This window comes from Patagioenas fasciata, chromosome 1 (assembly GCF_037038585.1).
Source record: "Patagioenas fasciata isolate bPatFas1 chromosome 1, bPatFas1.hap1, whole genome shotgun sequence".
NCBI lineage: Eukaryota > Metazoa > Chordata > Aves > Columbiformes > Columbidae > Patagioenas > Patagioenas fasciata.
Genome location: NC_092520.1, coordinates 66,235,562 through 66,259,967, shown reverse-complemented (window position 1 = coordinate 66,259,967; position 24,406 = coordinate 66,235,562). Strand labels below are relative to the sequence as shown.

The 24,406-nt window shown below is 42.6% G+C and overlaps 1 protein-coding gene across 4 annotated transcripts in view; it reads right to left on the bottom strand.

Annotated features, from left to right (window-relative positions):
• ST6GAL2 (ST6 beta-galactoside alpha-2,6-sialyltransferase 2) overlaps positions 1-24,406 on the bottom strand; it is a 182,191-nt gene that overhangs the window by 50,289 nt on the left and 107,496 nt on the right. Inside the window, exons 1-2 of one of the 4 annotated variants that reach the window (XM_065829551.2) lie at positions 1,904-1,922; positions 1,110-1,175 (exon numbers count right to left, since the gene is read on the bottom strand). The exons of 1 other annotated variant lie outside the window; for it this stretch is intronic. In XM_065829551.2, coding sequence (XP_065685623.2) covers positions 1,110-1,142 — 33 coding nt within the window. In that variant the 5' untranslated portion in view covers positions 1,143-1,175; positions 1,904-1,922. Of the gene's footprint in view, positions 1-1,109; positions 1,176-1,903; positions 2,001-2,345; positions 2,536-24,406 lie in introns of those variants that run through there. 2 more of the 4 variants (XM_065829550.2, XM_065829553.2) reach the window with 2 other exon arrangements.

Sequence of the window (24,406 nt, the reverse complement as noted above, 5' to 3'; positions counted from 1 at the left end):
AATGGAATCGTTAGGGTGCTACCAACCGGATGTTGTTTTATCTCATTTCACTAATCTGAAATAGAAAAAAAAATCAAATTCTGTCTGATTACAATTAATATCTATTTTGCTTTCTTAATTTTAAAGCAGGAAATGGTATCTCCAGATTTTGCTTATGCACAATTCTTATGTTTAGACAAAGAGGGCATATAACAGATAATAATTTTGCAGATTTCAAAGACAGACAGAGATAAGGTGAACTTCATCCACAGCGTCTTTCCACTGGGATGTTTACATAAGCAATCCTAATGTCCCTTTAAACTACTTTTATAAAGTTTTTATAACACTTTCTCTATTGTTTGGCCTTTCTTTTCCTTTCTTCAGAAGAAAATACATCACAAAACATTTATGTTTTGCAACTTTGCAACAAACCTCTAAAATTTGTATACGTCCTCCACCTCTGAATGTGCAGTGTGGACAATGCTGGGAAATCCTGTCCTCTGCCCAGATGAACTGTAGAAGAAAGAGTTCTCTGACTACCACATCAGGAGCTGTGGAGGTCCTAGCCTCCATCACTGCAGACTTTTGCCTACAATAGTTCAAAGTCATCACTTAAAAGATCTCAAACCCAGCACTTTCACAGCAAATGGCAAGTGGAACCCTGCCTGCTTCAGCAGAGGTGTCTGCCAGGACGCCCCTTTGTTGTCAGCTGCAGAATCAGTGCCAAATATCCTTGGATTTGAATACACAGGCAGGACCTCACCTCCAGACTCTATCACAGCTCCTCATTCAGCAACAAACAGCTTTGCCCAATAGCACAGCTTTCAGTCTTAGCCAGACACACACAAAATCAGCAGGCAACAACCACAGGATTTCCAGTCAGGCAGTATTTTAATCAGAAAGCATGTCTGAAGGAAAAACACCTCTTAACTAAAAAATAATAAAAACCCCTGTTAAAAAAAAAAAAAAAAATTAAGAACAACAAAACTGCAAGGGCTTCATCTTTAAATGGAAAAAATGTAGCGATTCTTTCCCCCTATCCAAAAACCCCATGCTATCAAAACCAGCTGAATTACTTTTGCATGAGTTTTCCAACAAACAAAAAAAGTATATATATGTATTAAAATTACCTGGATGCAGACACCACGCCTGGAAAGTTTCATTGCAAAGGGTTAAAGTTCAGAAAGTTTGCAAGACTGAAAAAGGAAAATCAGACTGAAAAACAAGCAAAAACCTTAACCTTGAGGTTTGCTGCTGCCTCCTGCCTATCACTTAGTATTTCTCTCCACATGAAGAAATGAGATGACTAAATCTTGCTCCAACAGTTATCAACTAAATTACTTGAACGAGTAACCTAAGCAAAATTTTTCTAGTGCCAACTGAAACACATTACCATGACAGAATAAACTACAAATGGCAGCTGAGTATTAGAGACGATAATGTTCCTGATAAAATAAAAAAAGCAGTTCACAAAAGTGATCCACTGTGCTTATTAAAATTAGATTCGTAGAGACCTTTTTATTCCTTTGAGAATATCGATTTTTACATGCTAATACGACTGGCTAACTATTTATAAGTGCAATCGGCAAAAGCAAATATAGAACTAATAGAATAGCCTTGAAGAGCAACCCCCAAAAAAGGTCTCATTTAAATTCCTGGAAAGCACTACTTCTCTAAACACATACTATTCAGGCTCTTTGAGCATGCGAACCCTACTAAAAACACACCCTGCACACACCCCCCGCCTGAAAACTGTTAAGCCAAGAAGCTACTAAGCCATGCCACTGAGAATCCGTATGGCTTCACGTATAGGATTTTCCTCCAAGCGAGCGCTGCACAGTAGAAACCCTCCCCCAGCCCCCCCCAGCCACACCCCCCCACCAAAAAAAAGAAGTGCTTTCCACCCGGGGGTGCCCTTACGTACCGCCGGGGCGCTCAGGGCTCTGTGGGGCGCATGTCCCCCGAGGTGCAGTAGCCGGGGCGGTGCGGGCGCTCCGCCTCGCCGCTTCCCACGAGGTGCCTCCGCATGCTGGTGGCCGGCGCACGGCACAAAGCGCAGGGCTCTGGCAGCCGCCGGGGGCGGGCGGCACCCCGGCTCCCGCCGGATCGCAGCGGCACCGGCGCCGGGAGGTGACACGGGCAGCGGGCGGCTCGCAGCGGCGCGGCACGGAACGGCACGGAACGAAACGGCACCGCCCCCCCACCCCCCCAGGCGCTGCCCACCCACCCCCTCCCGGGAGCCGCCGCACTCCCCTCGGGAGCCACCGCCCGCCGGGGCCGTTCCCGTCGCTGGCCGCACAGGGCCGAGCGACCCCCCGCCGCCGCCCGGCCCCTCCCGGGATTGGGGGTGCCCCCGCCCCCGTTACCTCGCGGGTGGAGCCGGGCGCTACGGCGGCGGGGTTGGAGGTTGCGCTGGCTGCTGGGCAGAGGGGACTGCTTGCCTGGGGCCGAGACCGGAGCTGCGGCGGGACGGACATACCGGGGTTGCCCCGAGGCCGTGCCGCGCTGCCCCGGCTCATTGTTCGGGAAGGGCATCGGCGGGCGGGGCGGCCCCGGCGGGAGGGGCGGGCGCTGCGGCGGGAGGGGGCCACCCCGGAGCTGGGGATAGAGCCGCACCTTCCCCGGCGTGAGCAGGAGGCTGGGGGCGTCGCTGCATCTTTTCAGCGTGGGAGGAGAGCGTGGGGCCGAGGGCAGCGGGGCACCTTTCCCCGCGCTGGCCAGGGACAAGGGGGATGCGCGGGGATGGGGGGGCCGAGCTGCGCCTTCCCCCGCGTTGACGGGCTGGAGCTGGAGGGCTGTGCTGCACCTTCAGGGGTGTGCGCTGGAGAAGTTCAAAGCGGGAGGGGGCCGAGCTCGCAGCTTTCTCGCCTCGCCGACCCCGGCCTGCCGAGCACGGAAAGCGCCTCGGGGCTCAGGCAGCGCGGCGGCGGCCGAGCTCTGGTAGCGGGGCCGGGTGGGCAAGAGAGGTCTCCGTGTGGCCGGTCCGAAAAGTCGAAGGCGTGATCCTTTATTCAGCCCGCCCCCGTGAGCCGGGGTGGTGGGACTTTTGCACCCACGCGGCGTGGAAACGCCGAAGCCAGCTTTGGCTTTTTAAGATTAGCCTCCGTTAATTAAGGAAATATTTTAAGCTTAAAGATCTCCTGAGAAGGAGCCCATTAACTCGCTCGTAAAGCGGGTAGAAAAACAATGCGATACAGGGCTGTTAGATCAACGAGCACAAAGGGAAAGAGAGATCAAATAGATGCTAAAGGAACTACGATAAATACTCCCTCACGCCACTGGACCCAAACGACGCTTATCGCCGCTACAGTTCTTCCAGGGTCTATCCAGCGGTACAAAGAGAAATGTTTGCGGTGCAATCGTTGCTATCCTTTCCCAGCTTGCTGAAGAACTAAAAATATCTTAAAGCATATTTTACTGCTTGTGTTCAGACTGAATAGTAGTTTAGTTTGCAAATAGCCTAAGTAAGTCTTCGCTTACAAGTAATCAGTACAATGATAGGTAACCTTTATTGTGCTGAATATGCTCGAAGTATCTGTGTAAATGCATCTGGGACTGAAGCTTCTTTGTGCTCATATATTTGTAAGGTGCAAGATGCTGGGAACAACATGCCTGCAAAAGGCATGCCTTTGAAGCTACGAAGCAAGTGCGAACATAAAAAAACCACCTAGCACTAAAGTAGAAAAGATGCACTTTTCTAAATTAAGAGGTAACATCTTGGAAATAGGAGAATGACAAGGATGTGAAAGACAAAATCAAAAATGGGTTAACAGTTTTAAAAATATGATTGTTGAAGTAACACTCCATGCCAAAAGCAAATAATGATTGTAAATCCCAGAGAAGTTAATGCACTTATTCCATTTAAGTTTCATGAATTGCAAATACATTAATGAATAAAAATAACTTTTTTTTTCCCCTCAGTCTAGGACATCATGAAAACAAATTTCAAACCTAGAGTTAATTTCTTCAGAAATATAGAAATCCTCAGTTTTCAATATGACATGATGCAAATGGATTTTCTTACATATGTCAAATAAAGGCAAAAAAATGCTATTGTAAGGGACTGTGATGTAAATATATCCACAGATTGGTTCTATGGGCACACTGCTGCTTGAGGGATAGTCTTATATATCATTCATTCAAAAATCTAAATTTATAAACATAATATGAAATTAGGGGACAGCTATTTTGCCAGTAATTTTTTGCCCAGACTTGCTACAGTTCTTGATAAAATGATGTGCTGGTTCATACAATAAACCATAAGCATGTGTTTTTAGAAATAAAGTGAAAGGTAGATACTGGTTGCTCATTTTTTAATTTATTTAATTGGTTTTAAAGTAGGGATCTAAATTTGTAGAACTCTACAGACTTTCCCATCTGTTACTACTTTAAAATGTGCTGTTCTTTAGTAGACTCATTTTTAATATACCAGTGAAACAGAGTTTCAGTTTGGAATAGAATGTAAATGAATAGCATAAATTAAGTGATTGTTACAGGGAAGCTGGTAGTATTAAGGTATTCTACATGAAATCTGGAATAGTTTAAACAGTATTGGAAGAGCTTCTCGCCCAAAGACCCCTCTCTTGCAGCAAAAGACTTCCAGAATGGGTAATTGGATTGGTGACAAATAACGCTGAGCACAATTTTGATTGACTGCAGTGCAAGTCATCCCTACACATCTAAATGTAAAATTTATCTGCAGAAGGCAGGTGGAATTAGTCTGAAATCCAATAAGGTTTGCTTCTGCCTTTGAAATTCTGCTTTTGGCTTAGACTCTGAACTCCAAAATGAAGACCTCTGCATGCTGTAGTTCTGACCATTGGCCTGATTCTGCCTCTGGTTTCAGTGGTGTAATAAGGAACTGCTTGCCTGGAAAGCAGGAAAGTGAATTGGGGTAAGGTCTGTGAGATCACCATCAGGCCCCCCGTGATGTCAGCACAGCCTGGGGAAAGGTTTGAGATCAGAGGACAAAGTAATTGCTGGCAAGTCCAGCATAGTAAAGAATTTACTTTCACATGTTCCCAGCTTGAAGAATTTGTCTTTTATATAAATTGATAACAATAGGGTGAAGTTACACACAATTGCTGTTGCTTTGTTATTGAGTTTGACTACTGGTATAGCTGCATCTATCACTTTGTTTTGTTACAGTGTTAGAGCAGTGCATATAAATAAAGGGGATAAATAACCTAATTTACTAGGAGCAGGAATCACAGTATATTAAAAAACTGTGACAGAGAGAAAGCTTTCGCCTCTCCTGGAAAAAGTTTTATAACAGATCTTTGTAGTCATCATTTAAACTGGAAGGGTACAGTATGCAAAGATTCTTAAAGCCCTGGAACAAACTCATTCAACCTTTTCAACGTATTTCCTTGGCTAATATGGCTCCAGTGATGTGAAAGGGAATTTTTCCATTAACTTTACCAAAGCTGAGTTTCACTCATGTAAGTGCAATTGTGTTTCAGAACTACTCTGGTTTTGAACAAGAGGTGCTTGTAAGGTTATGCCAGTAAGCCCTGGGTACCCACAGATCACACATCTCCCACTTCTCATGAATCCCCAAGATAGTTTTCTGCCTTTAGCCCTGGAGGGGACACGTTACGTGGGTTACTGCTCCCTTTCTGCAAACCCTAAGGCAGCTTGGGGGTGCGTGCTGTCCCTGTTTGGGGCAGGGAAGGAAGGAGCCTGCTGCAGCACCTCAGGAGGTGATGAATCTCCAAGCCCTTCAGCAGGGCTCCCTCCACATAAGGCTCCTCTGGCTGGGCATTCCCATCCTGCTGCACCCAGAGGAACTCACAGTCATCACATGCTGTGTTTCTCATTAGTGCTGACCTGCCTTTTGTTTCTAATCATCAAGCAGGTTTTTAATAAGCTGAAGACACTGCTGTTGGCTTCTGCTCACCTCAGATGCATTGCGGTGTTTTAGCTGTTCAGGTGAAGGCATGGATTTAGGATTGGAGCATATAACAGAGCTCAATTAGCAACTCTCCCTTAGGAGAGAGTGTGGCCTGGTTTCTTTTTCTCATATTGTCTCATGGCAGGTGATTGGTAGAATTGCCTCCTCTCCAAAGCAAGCTGTTTCTTTGCCCTTCAGAAGCAGCCTGATGAAATCCTCCCTGACATATTGGTGATGTGGTTTATTAGTTTCAGACGCATATGTACATTTGGCTGGGCTCACAACGCTTGTCACATCCTGGTTGACAGGTACTGATGTGTATACAAGGCGTTTCTAGGAATTCCTTTTGTTTCCACAGAACAGACAGGGCGAGAGGGAAGAAGGGAAGAGTGTCTGCCAGCATGGCACAGATCATCTCTGAAGGAAATGTGCATCCTGTTGCCTGTGCGTCTGATGGGTCAGCCCAGTTGCAGGCCACTGGTTGTAGTGGCTCAGCAAGGTGCAGTAGGAAATGCAATGGGTGTGAATTTGAAGCTGGCCGCCAAGTGTGAGCTGCACCATTTCTGAAGCAGCTCTGGGATTCAAAGATATGAGGGACACAGAGTCTGTCTAGTTTTCTCTGCTCTTGAAGGAAAGTGCTAACTTACTGCTGACCCGTATTAATAAATAATTCTTATGCTTCAGTCCTGGCTCAGATATGGAAGATGGTAAGCAGAGTCACCGCCGATTCTTTGCTTTCATCTCCTTCATATTTGCCTTAGAAAGGAAGCGTGGACTTCCATGTCCACAGCATGGACTTTCAACCAAACCATGGTCACTTGTCTGTTTACTTCAATGCAAAACACCTCTGTGACTTCTCCTTGTCAAAGAGCCAAATTCATAAAAAACTATGAAGAGCTGAAATGAAAAGATGAAGGTCCCTGATTTCTGCCAATTGTTACATTGCTGAAGAAGTCGTCCCCATTCTTTGAAAAAGGTGAACTTCAGCTGCATCTATAAAAGAAATGGATAGCAGGGTGAGGACTTGCAATGTGAGCAGGGCAGGGAGCTCCCTTCTGTCCCCTCTCGTGCTCTGTCCCCTCTCACGCTCTGTCCCACCGACCTCTGTTGACGTCTTCCAGCCAGTGTTTCTATGGTGCTACACAAATGTCGCAGGCAAGAGTCACACAGTAGAAATCACAAAATCCGTCCTTAACATTAGCAAGATCATATAGCCTTCATAAGCAGAAACTTGTAGCATCCTAAGGACCTGGGCAGTAAAACATTCCTAAAGGCTGGTTACTTTGATGTACTCAAACAATGATCTAATTCTCTTGTCTGCTGGAGCTCTGAAAGTTCCTATCCATTTCGCCTCCTGTTATTTATTACTATTAGTAGCACTCATTGAGTGCTATGTGCCTTGACTCCTCGTCCGCTTCCTTTCAATGGAAGCTGAGGATGCTAAAGTAATTTACAGCCGTTAGGCAATTTTTATTAAAAGTCAGTCAGTGAAAACTTCACTGGACTTCAACACCTGGGTATTCCATATACGTAAATAAATGCCTAGAGATATATGAGTTTTGGAGCAAATTTTATACACAAAATTACTTAGAATTAATCTCTGCCTGCACTCTGCTTGATGGTGATTTATGGAGGCATTATTGATGAGCTGCAGTAGGCTAGCTCTTTGGCTGAAAAGGTTAACTGAAATAAACGTGATTTTATGTAACAGGTTTTCAAAGAAAAAAATGTTCTGCTTATGCTGAATCATCAAGACAGCAGAATGGAGAAAAAAATTGGTTTGGGAAGGACAGCTTTCTCAATATACAGTGGGGTACTTCCTTCCAAAGAAATACGTATTTGCTGAGGCAATGTTATTAGCAGTGAAGCAAATACCTATTCAATCTCTGAAACCCTTGCAGGCAGGTGACAGCCCTTTCTGCCCAGCCTGCTCACTGTACCATGTGCCTGCTGAGAGGCAGCCTGACGTGTGCAGGGGCCAGGACAGCATGCAAGGGCAGAATTCGAGTTCAGAGAAGGGCAACGAAGCTGGTGAGGGGTCTGGAGCGCAAGTCTGATGAGGAACAGCTGAGGGAACTGGGGCTATCTAGCCTGGAGAAAAGGAGACTGAGGGGAGATCTTATTGCTCTCTACAAGCACCTGAAATGAGGTTGTAGCATGGAGGGGGTTGGTCTCTTCTCCCAAGTAACAAGTGATGGACTGAGAGGAAATGGCCTCAAGTTGTGCCAGAGGAGGTTTAGATTGGATATTAGGAAGCTTTTTTTTTCATGGAAATGGTTGTCAAGCATTGGAGCAGGCTGCCCAGGGAAGTGGTTGAGTCACCATCCCTGGAGGTGTTTAAAAGACATGTAGATGAGGTTCTTAGGGACATGGTTTAGTGACAGTGTCAGGTTTGTGATTGGACTCAATGAGCTTGAGGATCTTTTCCAACCAAAATGATTCTATGATTCTAATGAATCCCTTCAGGCCAGGCAGCACGTGGCACCGCAGCAAGTTTGGCACTGGCATGGATGAGGAGGGGCTTCTCCTGTTTCGCTGTTGCTTCCCATTCTCTGACCTCTTGCTGACCTCTGGGAAGGTTTGATTTATAGCCTCTGTACCTGAATGAATCTCGAAGATCCTTCAGGCTGTCCTCATCACCATGGCCAGCCTCCACCTTCATAGATCAAGGGCTTATTGGATGTAATTGAAAGGTCCAAATATTGCACCCCCTTATACCGTTTGATTGAAAAGCTCTCAAAAATTAATCCTCAGTGCCTGCCTCCACTCCAGGTGTCCTTCCTAGCGTCGTCTGGCCACTAAACACGGGCACTGACTGTTCAAGGGCAACGTGCAATGTTACCCCAGGCAGAGAAGTGTCTCTCGGCTCAGGTGCAATGGAAGGCACGATTCACAGCCTGAAGTGGGATTGTGACTTTGCAGAAGTCATGTACACCGGTTTCACCTGGTTAGAAACCATTCAAGAAAGGTAGTTTTCTGACAGGAATTACTTTATACTTTGAAAATGGGTCATCATTTGCTTCTTGATTTAAAATGTGAGGCAGCTTTCCCAGGAGTAGCTTGGTTGCTGGTTATTCATTGCTCCAGAGCTAGTTATTGCTAGTACACTGTTTCCTGCAACTTTGTAGCTGAACTGGGAAATGCTGCCTTGCTTCTGCTGTACATAGCCTGAAAAAAACCCCAGGGCTCAAACTATGCTGCAAGGCAGTGCAGATAGATGAGAGTAGCAATGCTGTTCTCATCACACATACTTTCCAAATGCTTTAAGACAAATAAAAAAATATGAACAGTGCTGTTATTTAATAGCTATTTGTATACATACAGGCCAAGTATCATACTTTGAATATGCAAATACATTTTCCTAAGACAGTTAAAACCACAATTAAAGTACGGGGGGTTTACCCAATTACTGCCACAAAGCGAGTCAGCAATTTTTACCCTCTAGTCTTAGTAGGAAGAGTCGGCAAAACCTGTTCCTGTCTTGCTTTGGTATATTCAGATCAGAACTTCACAGTGCAAACATTACCTGGTTTGTTTAAATAATAAAGGCAGGAGTTCTGACAATCTGGGAAAACAACTTTTAGGCTGTTTGATTTTGTGTTCCCCACCTTTTTACAGACACAGAAGATACCATACAATTTTATTCTGCTTTGCAAGGCTCTCAAATGTGTTGCAGTTACATCTGCAAGGATGTTAAATATGTTACTGAAATTGGTTAAATAGAAGATATTGCATGAAAAATGGGAAAGTAAATAGAGGCATACAAGAAAAGCTGTGTTTTGAAATGGTGTCACTTTTCTGCAAGGAATAGGCATTGAAAAGACAACTTTAATTAAAGTCTTTATTTTCCAGCACATTTCACAGTTTAAAGATAGTAAACAGTAAGCAGTGTTTCGCACTTGGTGATAAAATTTACTCTTTCCCTGAAAAAAAGCTAATTAAGACCATTTTATGCAGGGAATGTTCTGCTCCTATGTATGGCACTGGATATAAATAGGAACGGGGTTGTCCTGCTGTCAGGAGGTAGGTGGCATTTGGGCACCTGTCACCACAGCTGTAAGCAGACACCTCTTTTCCTGTTTCTCTTGCATGAGCTGAAATTTCCCCCATCCCCTTCTCATCCAGGTCTTCCTGCACAGAAGTGAACCTCACTGTTTATCAGTTTTCTATGCTCTCGTTAAAGGAAATTGATGCCTTTCTCTTTTTCCCTCTCTTCTGAAGCTGCTTCTTTTATCTTCCAAACTTTTCTGCAGTTTTCTTGCTAGTACCCTTCTCAAATTTGCACTTTGCTCCCAGATGGAACTCTGTTTATGACAAGGGATAGGAAAAAGTGTTAAAATCTTACTGAAACAGTGGGAGGCCAATGTTTGAGAAGCATTGTTTTATTTTTCCTGTTGTTTATAAGGAAATGGCTCAGGTGGAGGCAGTTGTTCCAGTGTATAGGGCAGCTTCCATCTCCCAGACATGTATTTAAGCCACACAGAAAAGGTGGCAAAGAGTTGGGAAAAGGGAATTAATGTTAGCCTTGGCTGGAAAATAGCATTCTGGTTTGAAAGAAAAAAAAAAGAGAACGAAAGGAAAAGAAAATGTCAAGACTTTGTTCTTCATTGAGGTGAAACAGAAGCCTTTTGAATAAGTTAAAGGGAAAGCAAGCTTCTAGAAGAGCCAGTCATCAGCATACTTCTCTGCGGTTTAGAAGATTTCAGGTATATGTTCCTATTCTTTCTCACCAGCAGCAGACACTTGAAAACCATATCCCAGATGGATGTCCCGTGGCTTCTGGCTTGCCTCTAGTAAATACTTCTCTTTCCCTCTGGATTTTGAACAAGAGTCTTGAACGGAGAATGGAAATTTCATTGAAACTAATGTGTTTCTACTTTCATTAAATTGCAATTTTCTGGAAAAAATAACTATTTGAAAAATTGTTGGCAAGATCGACTGAGCATATATAGCTCTCAGAATAGAGGGGATGCTAAAGAGGAACATTTGAGTCCAAACTGTTCTCAGCTTCAGTGGTAAAATACGGCTGCAGCTGAGGGAAACGTGCCCTTTGATTTACTAGGGAAATAGAGCATTTCTCCAAACAACTGAGTTGAATATTTTGTCCCTTTTAGTACGGTATGATTGCACAACACTGTTTATTTAGTTATTTATTTATTTTTAATCTCATCTATCATTCACAGCTCAGATTTCTACAGTGATTTCACCAAGTCAGTTTACTGTATGATGCAAAAGAAAAGTCAAGTTAATTTCGCGCTCTACCCACCTCAGTCTGATTAAGACAAATTAAATTTTGTGCTAATGAGACTGAGTGTGCGACTATAATTGGAAAGCCTTGAGTTCCTCTGACTGCAGGGAAAGTTCTGTTTTTCCTTGTATCATGAAAATTTGAATCATAACATCTGGGAAATTTGCAACAATCAATGGTATCAATTTGTGGCCTCCATATAAAGTTTATTCTGTTTCTCATCAGGGGTCCTGAATACAGCTCTATATCAGATTGCAGCCCTTGGACCCTTTGGCTCATCTGCCCACCAGAGGAAGACTAAAAGAGCAGTGACACACTCCTAATAAGGGGGAACTGTTGAACATCTGTGTTTCTCCATTATGTGGGAATTCTCTTGGGCTAATAACTGGCTGATATACCTTAAATAACTGGAGAATTATTTGAGTCTGTTACCAAAGTTTGAAAGGTTCCAGCCTGTGGGAAGTGTTGCTAAGGTCAGGATCATTCACCAGCCATTTGGAGAAAGAGGAATAAAACACCTGGAATTGAGAGCTAAAAGACTGTCTAGAAGGGAAGGGAAGGCAAGGCTTTGATCTAAAGATGAAGAAAGCTTCAGAGTGGTAAGGAAAGAGTATGGTGAATGTGAGTTTGAATTTATAGTCCTATTCTATTTAGATCTACATATTTCTTGTATTTGTTAAAGCGAAGAGTAATTGTTTTCTTCAACTCCAGAAATACCCTCTTGCTCCAACTATCATCTGATCCCAGAAGAAGAAAATGATATACTCAAAGTAAAAGCACAGCAGGTAGAATTTGGGAAATGGATGACTCTAAGTTCTGGGACTATGAGAGATCCTGGCATCAATGAAGTCATTGTGTAAAAGCAAGGTGCAACTGTAAGAGCATGAAATGTACCCAAGTACCTGGCACCAGAAATGATGCGGGAGCACACTGATATTTAAATAATGTAGAAGCACATAAAACCTGTTGGAATACAGAGAAGCCTCGTGAGTGTCAAACAGGATGGAAGTAGTTGTAAATATGCCTGCATTACAAATGGAGCATCTACACTTCCCATTGGGAACTTGTGGGGGTGTATATCATCCATGTGCTACTTCCCTTAGCAAAAGGAACATCGTGATTGCACAGGAAGTTTATTAAGCATGAAACAAGTCAGCAACCTCTTTAAAAAGCAAAATCTTTTACAGCATACCATTCTAAAGCAAGATTTGAGAGTCAGAAATGTCACCACACACCAGAGAGCTGTTCAGCTGATGTTTTGAAGTCAAGCCCTGCTCTCTAACCCTGGGATCAAAGGCAATTTGCTATTATTTTCTATGGAGAAAATATCAAACTCGGAGGCAAGATGTAACACCTAAGTGGAAGAACTGTGGCACCACTGCTGTGTGTCTCTATCAGGTCTGAATTTAGTTTTAGCAATATAAAATGGGCTTCTCCTATTTGTCCTCTGTCTCTCTGACAAATAGTCTTATAAAGTAAATATTCACAAAGCAGAAAGAACAGATTGTACATGGCTATAACAACAGCATGTTTCTGGTCTGACTATTCCATAATATATGAAAATAAGAGTAAAAAAGAACTGCAAATAAGACAAGGATCTGACCACAAGCTAGCCTACTTTTATGTCATTTCTGTTGCAAAATGAAGGAATGGGACCTGGGCTTGTGTAGCAAATAGCCCTAAATTTCTTCCCTCCCTGCTGCTGTTGGAATATAATTTAGCCAGGGAATATTGTCTGTATGTGACATCATCTTGAAACAACAGCTTTAAAAATTGAGATGGGTAATATTCCCCAGTAATTATATTCCACATCTGTAAAGCGTAGACATTGCACTGCGGATAAATAGAGCAAGATTTGGCAAGGGGCTTCCTGAATATCTGTAACCAGGTTTCTCATATACAGTTTTCTCACTATTTTGTACAATGGGAGCAGATTGGTCTCTAGCAGTGGATGGGGAAAGGAAGGATTTTAATGAGGTATGAGTGTGAAACAAAGGAAGGGGGCTCCCCATCCCAGTAGTGTGCACAGTCACCCACCTTTGTGGAAGTCAACTGAAAACCTGGTGTCTGAACTTATATGCCTGGTGTGTCACCACTAATAGAGGCATGTTTTTTTTTTTTTTTTCCTTTTGATTTGTTTATTTGGTTTTGGTTTTTGTGTGTTTTGGTTTGGTGTTTGTTTGTTTGTTTGTTAACTCTAAGTATTCTTATTTTTGGAAATAAAATCCATTCATCCAGGTATCAAGGATGGTGTTGCAATACCAGTAGTTGTGGATTGGCGAATTTGTGTCTGTGTAACCCTTGCTTTAAGACAAAGGTTTGGCTGCAGCAGGACAAAGGCACAGAGAAAACTCTTCAAGAGCTGAAGATCTCAGCTGAACCATGGGAGACCCTTATAGATTTTTCTTTTTTGTCTGGTACGCAGAATAAAATAGGACCCCAAGTACAGTGCAGTGTGCTACTGTTGATCTCAGTGGTTGCTGTTATTCAGCCAGTGGTGCTGTCTCAGAGGCTGCCAACACCTGCCAAGTTTGTGCTCTCTCCCACAGCCACGCCGGCTGGAAAGGAGCCTCCAAGTCACACATCTCTGCTCTTTTCCTAGTGCTCCCACCACATCCTCATACTCTTCATGCTATAGCTGGAGGATGAAGCAAGGATAGACATCAACCCACTTAGGCTGTGGTATCTTCTTGAGTGGTGTGATTGGCCTCAACATATAAGTCACAAATTTTCTTGTCATTGTGACTGGCTCTTGCTATATAGTCAGCTTGAATGTTACTGAGGGGTTTTTGAACTGGGGATGTGACTGGGCTTTTAACAGTTTGTGGTGTAAGGGAATGTGCATTAAGCCATTGAGAAAATTTCATCACAAAGAAGCTTTTGAAAGAAAGCGTCATATGCACATGCCGAGAAGCATCTCAAATTATTGAGTTGATGATAGTGGAGCAACTGAAGTGTTTGTGAGAGAGTGACACCACATCCAGCACACAGAGGACTAGCATCATAATTAATTAATGTTCATAGACATTTCCTTAGCACAGATGCTATGCTTTTCTGTTCTGCATCCTTTGACAGGAGAATGCAGGGAAGGTGAAAATAAACAGTCAAACACTCTGTCATTTTTGTCATGTCTTCCCTCTTTTTAATGCCTCGTACAATTGGTGGTTTCAAGGTCACTTTATTTACTGATAATTCTCTGTCACAAGCAATACCAATTTTGTGCTGAAATGAATCAAAATACGTCTATTGTAGCACCCCTTCTGGATCTCTTAGATACTCCAATTTCCTAACAGTGGTAAAATAAGATGTATTAAATTAATATAAAATTAAAATTTGCTCAGAGTACATATTTTAGGCCCCCAGTGTTTAATGACAAGCCACATCAGTCAAATAGGAATAAAAATATTTGTAGATTGGGTTTTTCAGATGGTTTTGCAATACAGCCAGCCTGGGTAACGTATGATGAGATTCCACAATCACTTTTCTCCCACACACATATTGATGGAAACCCTCACAGCTGAACACAATTGCATACATCTCTTTTTCAATCTGTGCGTAGGTTATTACTGTAGAGGTGGAAGAGCTGCATACATAAACCACTCACTGCCCTACCTGCAGTAACAAAGCCACAAGTCATTGCCTGGATGCATCCATCTGAATTTTTATTAGTTGCTTCATTTTGATGGAGGTGGATTCCTGTCAGTATCCCATTGAAAGCCAGTCTTCATCTGATCTTAGTGTTAGCAAGACTTCTGAAAGGTAAGGTAAAAACTTGGCAAGATAAACTGCCATCCCTAATATCTGTTAAAGTTAAACACACAACAACAGTACAAATCTTGCTACCAATTTCGTAGTGTTAGCCTAAGCTGAAAGAACAAGACAAAAATATTTTACTCTGATGATGCACTAATTCCTTTCTTAGCTGTCTGGAGCATGATGCAGATTTCCATCATGTTGTATCCTGGCAGCCTTACGTTCTCAGGTTTTTAGGACGGGAATGTCAGTTTTATACAACCTGAAAATTGAGTCCACATGTGTTGTGCATGCAGTGCGCTTATGGACACAGTTAACATGAGGATTAGCAGTTTTGTCCTTTATCAAAAGATTTCTGGTTGACATCTGTGTAAGGTCTGAGGGCTGTGACTGCCTATAAGCTTTTGCAAGCATTGTTCTGACTGATACACTGGAATTCTGCTTGGATTTTGCAGTGGAACTTCATCCTTGGAATAATCTCTACCAGAACTAATGTCACCTTACTGACAAGGTGACATCAGTTCTGGTGTGGTCTTTCCTTAATCTCCTTCTTCACTAATGAAGCATCTGTGGTTTCTTTGCTACTCATGCATTCTTTTGCATTGCTCTAATTTTCTTTTACCCTGGCAGCATAACTTCTTGTGACAGCCACCCACTGGCTTTGTGGGTTCTCATTCATTTGCTGCAGACTCTCCCTTCACTTACAAATATGTAACCTCCACATAAGATGCATACACTGCCAGCTATGTTTTGATTGGAAATGGATTTTAGCAGCACTTGTACCATCCCAATAGTTTTAGCAGTGCTTTTTGCCTAGTTTCAGTCAACCTGAATTAATTCCTGTTGAATTTATCTCAAAGGTTGCTTAGTATTGTATTAATTTCATCCCTATCAATAAACACAGAATCCACCATTAAGAAACCTGTCATAAGCCATTCTGCGGGTTCACTTGGGATCTTGTATCAAGTCATTAAATTCGCGGCTTGCCAATACTGCATTAGCTTTTTGGAGAGAACAGTTTATGTACCCAGCTAACATCTAGCCAAGCACTATCTATATTGCTCCCTCTCCTTTCTACTCTGGTTAATGAATAAATTTGTAGTTCCTTCTCGATTGTGGGCTCCAGTAAAATCCAAGCCAAACTTTGTCTCTTGCTTGAGGTCCTACTGCTTGTTCAAAGACCTGCCTTTCTGTCCTTCACCTACAGTAGGCATGCCCTCCAGAACACACAGGAGTGTCCCATCCTGTCCTTTGGCTCACGTTAGGTCCTGTCGCAGGTGTCACTGGACTGAGATATGCGAATTACAGTTCTGCGGAATGCGGATTATGGCAGTGTGAAGTGCTCTGAAATGTGTTGTTGGAAAGTACATATATGGCACTGGTGTTAGAACTATTTTGCTATTTGCATTGTTATATGTAGGTATAGTAAAAAAGGACAATGAAGTCAACACAGAGCAGTGACAATTACAGTCTAACAAGAGATGATATTTTAAAGTTCTTTCCTAAGTGTACAGCTCATTTTTGTGACAAAGCACTGTCTCAGCATCATTAATGATTTTTGCTTCTGGGTATATCCTGTAGGCAGCAGCTGTGCCTTTAAAAAAAGATCCAGTGAGAAGAATAACACCATTTTCCTGCTGATCTGCTCATCTTCCAAGCATATCTATTGAAAATAAACATATTAGGAATAACTGAGCAGACCTCATGAAGTGATTTACAATAGTGGCATGGGATGACTCCCAATAATGTCACAAATTAAGCATATGGTAATTATTCACCTCTTACTATAAGCTTTCAGATGTAAACTAAAAAAGAAACAGAAAAACAAGGTTTTGTTCTGGCCAATAATTATAAATTCAACAGCATATTAGAACATTAACATATTAATTACATGGTAATCAACATAACAACAACACAAATCATAATGTGTTGCTAATTACTAACCTTGGATGGCATTTTGAAAGGGGCCTTCATGCATTGGGAACCAAAGCCATGATAATGTGGGCACCTACATCTCAGTGAAATTTGCTGAAGAAATTTTGAGAATGCTACTCCAAACTTCCCTTACCTTAAAAGAACCCTTGATCCTGATGTTATATCTTTATTATTATTATTAATGCTGTAATTTTAACTAAGATTATTAGCTGGTTTCTCCTGAGCTTTTACATGTATAAAGCTGTCTATCACAGACTGCAAAGCCCTATAGAAATTCCCAGGGGTGGCACTGTCCTGCGACATGGTCCATCCAACTCCCAAATCCCTTGGGAAGCTCAGTTTGATGCCTGACATGTCTAAGCCATTGGGTACAGTTTCACCACTAGATGGGAGCATCGGTTATTTAGCCTTTGCTTTGAAGTGATGTTCTTCCAGCCTTGGAAAAGCGTATCCCCACTTGCTATAGTTGCAAACTTGCAGGAGGCCTGAACCTCCCCCATTGCTGTGCAGCACACTCAAGAAACACTGGCTAACCCTGGTCCCTAGAGGACATCCCTCATAGCATTCAAAGTGGTACCTACTGTCTGGGATTGGAAGCACTCAGGTACTCTTCAAGTCTTGAGGGACTTGCTGGGAATTGCAAGAATGTTTCATCAAGCTTGTTTTGTGGCTTATTTTTTCAGTGGGAAATGGGGCATCTGTAATTTGCCAGTTGTCCTAAAGTCACTCTGATCACCAGAGAAAAGCGAAGGTAAAAGGAAAGACAGACTTGACTTTTTCTGGCCCAAAGAACAGTGGTGGAGTTGCTGTGTTTTCAGACAGATGCACAGAAATAAAGGGAAACTTTACAGGCTAGCCCAGCTCCAGGACATCTTTTCCCAACCCTGCAGCCGCCAGGATGCTTCTGCAGCTCTTTTAGATGAGATCAAATGCTTAAACAAGATGGTGGTCCAATGCATGTCCTTCACCAAAAGGATCTCCACCTAGGGGCATGTCTCTCTGCCTGTGCCACTGACCTAAGGGGGTCTGTTCAGTTAAAATATCCCCTTCCTCCTCCAAGGCATGTTTGCAATGCTTGAATTTTATAAAGATATGCTTTAACACCTTTTCCATAGAGCCATTACCTGCCCTCACCTTGATGCTGCTTGAATAGGAAGATGGCAGATAAACCAAACTAAGGGCTGTCCTTGTGCTCAGTTTAATTATAAATGAGCTGTTCATCCATTATGAGGGAAATGCTTTCTGCAGAAGCAGGATGGAGTACAGACCTCAATGTATAACCTCTTTTTTTCAGCTGAGAACTGCAATGTCTTCACATGTATGTAACTGGCAGCCATACTTCACAAAAGCTTAAACAAGAGAAATAATGCATGTGGACCATCACAAACTTGGGACTGAGACTGAATATGAATCCAGCCAAAGGGCTGCTGGGTGGTAAAGGGTTCAGCTATGTGCCTCCTGCTTGGCTGTGTAAAGCATATAAAGAAACAGGATCTGTGGCAGTCAGCCCATCAGCTCCCTCCCAAGCAGCCATTATTGTCTGAGAAGAAAATCTGGGAAGGCACATGTGACTAAGATCTTCTCGGGAAAGGCACAGATTCAATTCAGCACTTACATGAGAGACAACCCAGAGATTCCAGCAACTGGAAGGAGATCTCAAACCAAGGAAGCACAAGGCTTCAGGATCAGGCTCTGAGCCTGATGGCCAAGTGGGGATGAGCAGTGGAGGAGATGCAGCAGCTGGAGAGCTGCAGTGTGGAGGTGAGCAACTGGACTTTGCAAATCAGAGAGGAGAGAGGGTTGCTGCAGGTGGAAGGACACCAGGATAATGAAGAGCCCCAAGGCAGCCACTGACTGTCAGCATTGAGCTTTGACAGGAGAGATGTGCCACCCAGGAAATAGCTGGTGGCATTGTACTGCTGGGGCAATGTAAGCATGAGGTGTGGGCTGCACTTAGGAAGCATGAGGTGTGGCTACATCCGAGGAATTTTGCTTTTCTCCAAGCACCCCTCACATTTATCCTCACAAAAAGAAGGCAGTCTTAGCCCCTGTGGTTAGGAAGAACCTCTTGAAAGAAGGGATGTTGCTATGTCTTCAAGACCCTGAAAACAAAAGGCAAAAAGGAAGCACAAAACTTGGGAAAAGGTACTTTTAACACAACTGTGATTTTCTCTGGGTGTGACAATTTTTCCTGTCTAAAAGTTGATGTTACCACAGGTACCCTTCTGCTGGGCTGTGCCAGAGGCCTGAGCTAGAAATGTCTCATTATCCTTGACTGTACCGATTTGAGTCTCATAGCTGTGTCCTGACACTTTGCTTTTCTGAGGCGTTACGCAGAGCCGTGTTCTTCATCGGCAGCCAGCAGCAGAGATGAAGACACACTCTGAAGTCTAGGATGTGTGAGAAATTGTATTTCATCCTCATTAGCACTCACTGAGGCTCAGGATGCCTCCCAGGTTGTAGTGCACACAGCACAGACTTACTAGTCCTGCAGGACCTCATAAGCCCTGTTTGGGAATTTGGGAGTCCACACTACACAAACAGTAAAATGGCATCACTGTTTATTGCTGGATGAAGTGTACCTGATCAGAGCATGATGAACTGCTGAGCCCAAAAGCATACCAATTTTCTGTAATGCACAGATACTGTGTGGAAAACAACTAGTTTTTCTCAAAATCATTCAACGTGTCTGCAGCCTCAGAGGAGATTACAGTTTATTGACCAAATGAGTAGCAAAATGACTGGGCACCACATTCCATCAGACTTATGTAGGTTCAGCTAGGAGTAAAAATCTGTCTTCAGGTTAGTTCCTCCACAAGACTTTGTGCTGTGACTAACACCATGATCAGATTTCATTGGCAAATCAAAGTAAGTTGCAGAGAACTCATTTAAAATCACAGCTGAAATAATACCAAACGTAAGTGAAAAAAAATTACTGACAAAGTTAATTGCTTTTCTTCCATATTAAAATAGTTCCAAGTTTGTTCCAGTGTGAAAGTCACTTGCAAAGACTCTAGGGCATTAAAATTAAGCTTTCTTCTTTTGATTTAGTCCAGCAATTAGCTGCATGAAAAACTCAGGCAGGGACACCAGCTAGAAGAAAGTCAGAACAGTCAAAGATATGGAATCTTGCAAACCTCTCACAGGCAGTACACTGACAATTAAGTTTCTCACTAATCCCCATGATACATGTGTTCTTATAAGCCCATGGAAATTTTGTTTGATTTTTTTTTTCCCCAAATTAGGAGTTTATTTCTCCAGATTTTCATTAACCTTTCCTTTCCTTTCCTTTCCTTTCCTTTCCTTTCCTTTCCTTTCCTTTCCTTTCCTTTCCTTTCCTTTCCTTTCCTTTCCTTTCCTTTCCTTTCCTTTCCTTTCCTTTCCTTTCCTTTCCTTTCCCTTCCTTTCCTTTCCCTTCCTCTCCTCTCCTCTCCTCTCCTCTCCTCTCCTCTCCTCTCCTCTCCTCTCCTCTCCTCTCCTCTCCTCTCCTCTCCTCTCCTCTCCTCTCCTCTCCTCTCCTCTCCTCTCCTCTCCTCTCCTCTCCTCTCCTCTCCTCTCCTCTCCTCTCCTTTTCTTTTCACAGTTAACCTGCTATGTTTGAATTCAGTTTTTCTACAAAGTGAAAGGCAGCTTAAGCAGCTATAATAAGTTTAGGACTGAAAATGATCAGGCATGCAGAATTTGGGACTGTAAATCTTTTGTACTGGGACTTGCTTTCAGCATCTGGATGGGACTTTACGGATATCACAATGAAATGACAAATTATAGCACATGGACCAAATTCCACCTTATTTATAAATAATCCATGTTCACTCAAATTAATATGATTGCATAGTTAATATAGCTACTTCTTTATAAATAAGGCGCTAGTCTGGATTCTACTTATCCAAAAACTCCCTAAAACACATTGGTTTGTTTTAAAGCATTCAAATCTCTAACTTCTTAAAATGCAAGTCATGGGATTGATAAATATGCTTGGCTCAGGAGGAAAAATATAACTTTTACAAGAGGCATATTAGCATTAAGTATGGAATTTAAAAGCCCGTAGAAATGTTAGCTTGACAGAGGAAGATGTAGCATCCACTCTCTTCCTCTCAGGCTTGGTAACTTCATTAGTGTTCAACTCACAGTGTGTAGATTGCCTCTTTCACCACTCGCACTTTTATTCTTTGAAAGGGTAGTCTTTCTTTATAAGCAAATGTTCAAACATGGCATGCAATGCTCCTGGCCAATAAAGGCTCTATAACAGCATTTAAAGAAACAACTCTTGTATCTTTCTGACTTTTGCTGATTGCTCTGTCACGTCAGTATCCACAGTTCAGTGGCTTGGAAATATTCCAGAAAAGTATCTTTGTCCAGCATTGGAAAATTGTATTGTCTGACGCTTCAAGAGTTCACAGGAGAGGGTCAGCTTTACCAAATTTCCCAATTCACTCTGAAATAGATAAAATCACCTATAGAGATTTGTTGCTTCATGCTTGAAAAAGATATAATGAAGGCAAAATGTCAAAGCTGAAACCAAACATTTCAATTAACTTATAGATGAATGCTTTTGAATAATTTGTTTGGGTTGTTGTTTCAAACAAGTAGTTGAAATTGAATTTTTTAAACCTCATTTTGGACAGAAAAAGTGTTCTTTATGTTAAAATCTCTTTTAGACCAAATGTGTATGGAGATTTTCCTCCATCCCAGAGCAAACTGGCCACAGGGAAATCAAAGGAATGTGGCCAGACCTTGTGGTGGAGAACTATTCCTTTGAACCCTAGAAAACAAATCCACATTTGAAAATGAACAAATGAAATTTCTCAGGTAATCTTGAAAAGAAAGCTAATTAAGGGAACTGTAGAGAGAAAAAGAAATGTAGGGATATCCATGTCTTCTTCAATGGAAGTGAATAAGAATAATCAGTGTATGAGAGAAGTCATCTATGTTTGCCATATAACTCAAATGAGCTTGCCAAGTTCCATCTGAAAGAGAGCTCTGTTCCAGCCTTGTGCTGAAAGCAGGCTCTCTTGATTATTAGGTTACCTAGGGCTCTGTCAGGTCAAGACTTGAGTATTTCCATCAAAGGGCATTCCACCACTTTTGTGGACAGCCTAGTCCAGTGTTTGTCTCACAGTGAAGAGTTTTTTTCATATATCCAGACAGCATTTCCCTTGAAGTAACTTCCTGCATCTTTCGGAGGGGTGTACCTCTTCTCTGTAACTGCATTTCAGGTATTGGAAGACTGTGACTACATCCCCCCAGGGCCTTTCCTCCTCTGGAATGAGCAAACCAAATGTCTTCAACTTTTCTTCATGTCAGGTTCTGCAATTTTCTCATCATCTTCATGGCCCCTCTCTGGATCCTCTTCAGTTTTTCAATGTTTCTCTGGAACTGAGGCGACCAAAGCAGGGCACAGTGTTCCAGTTGTGACCTAACAAGTGCCGAGTACTGTAGGACAATCACTTTCCTTGATCTGCTGGCTGTACTCTTGCCAATGCAGCCCTGGATATGGCTTGCTGCAAGGGCAGGCTCCTGGCTCATGTTTGATTTTCTCTCTGTTAGAATCCCCAGCTCCTTTTCAGCAGAGCTGAACATCCCCTACCCATATTCTCGAACAGCAATTGTTGATATTGATGAAGGAGTTGTAGTTAGTAATTTCATAACGTACCCTAAAATGATAACACAGGCTCTACTAATTGCAGTTTGCACCCCTTTACCACAACAAAGGGCACTTTCCATTTTCACATCTTTCTGCACCAGCTGTCTTTCCAACATAACCCTTTTGCTGATCAGGGTTATTTTGATACCACATGAGGTAAAAAAAGGAAGGGTCCAGGTGGTTGCTGCACAGAATGGGATTAATCGTCCTACATAGTTCCTGTCTGAAATATGAACTGCTGGGACTGACATTAATCACAGCAGCAGAAATCTCTTTGGGTAAAGGAGCTTGTTGTTATATGACCAAGTCTGAAAGGTTTTGTGTCATGGCCACTCACACCTGGATCAACTGAAGGGTAGTGGACCCCTGCTACTGTGAAAACATGCCAAAAGGGCTTCTATCGGGTAGCAAAGGGAGGAAATATGAGACATCAAGACTGACGTTGAAGCTTCAGGGGAAGAAGCATGAGGAAGGAATCACATTGTCTGAGTCAAACCTCAGTTCCTGGTGCAGCACATTGAGAGACGGTGAGAGAGCCCTTGCAGTCTTCATTACTTCTCTGTTGCACAGGAACACCCTCTTCCTAGTGGTGTGTTCCTATCTCTTACAAAAGGTACATATTTTTCTCTGTGACATCATTCATCTTGTCCAATCTCAATTAGTGCTGAAGAATTTGCCCAGTCTTTTTTTAAATGATCAAAGCAAGACGACTTCCATCAGAATTCAGTGTGATCCATCACTCGGTTACAGTCAACTTTACAAAAAACTTATAAGAATTTCATCTACATTTCCTTTGATCAATGTCATTCTTTTGTTACTAGCTGTTCCTTAAATCATTTTAAACAAGGTTTCTCAGTTTCTTTGCACCTGTAGATGCTTCTATACAGTTATCCAATTCCCACGTAGTCAGTTAGCAAAACTATTTCTTTCAATCTTCCCTAGAAATGAATCCCACAAGTCCTTTAATCTTTTTTGTTGCCCTTTTCTGAATTTCCTGCAGTTTTTTGGAGCCTTTCTGGCAGAGATGTGCTGAAGCTGAGGAGCAGTAGTCGAACTGCAGCTTCCCCATTTACTCCTCTCTGCACCTTGTCTCTGGGTTCTCACCTCTCCAGCTGGGGAAATCAGTGATGAGGCCCTCAGCAGCCTTTGGAAAATGGAGTAGTAGCCTGAAATCAGCTCCATCAACTATAATGATGGTGTTGGAGCCAAGACCTCTGTTGTTTAAATAAGGTAAGGGATTAGAGGTGCTGCCAGTCCTGAGAAAGCTGCTGCCCTCCGGAATCTTCACACATCACTGAGATGTACTCCCGAAGCTTTGCATCTTTACATGGGATATAAATCAGAGTGCTTTTTAACTGAAGAAACATGCATGCGGAGAAGGCTGATAGAAGAACTGATCGCTTGCCAGAATGTAGTTTTGTGCAGAAAAATAGTTAAAGAAAATGGTATACCATAGTACACTTTCTCAGCCAAAGTGGAATCCTGCTTAATATAGGAGCACAAGCTGGGTGTTAGGGGACATGGAGATTGCTTTGCAGCTTTTGCTTCCTGAAGAAGATTATATAGAAATTCAAATCCCAGCATGAATTTTAACATACAGCTTCCAACAGCTGTTGGGTATCACATAAGGAACTGGCAGGTCTGTGGCAGCAGCTGTGTCTTGCCACATCCCTGGCAGTACCACAGAGCTGTAAGAGATGGAGGTGATGCAGGTACTTTTGTGAGGCATTTTACACTTGCGTTGTACTGAAATAGAGGAGCTATTTTGACAGAAGACACTCAAGACCCCACTATGTTATTTTCTCCAACAGAGATTAAAGAAAATCTTAATTGGTTTTGTGTTTGTTTGGTTTGGTTTCATTTAATTTTTTTTGCCAGTCTCTAAAATGTAGTTACCAATCTATGGTTCTATATAAACTAAATCAAAATACAAGGGCTTGATCTTCAGAAGAGA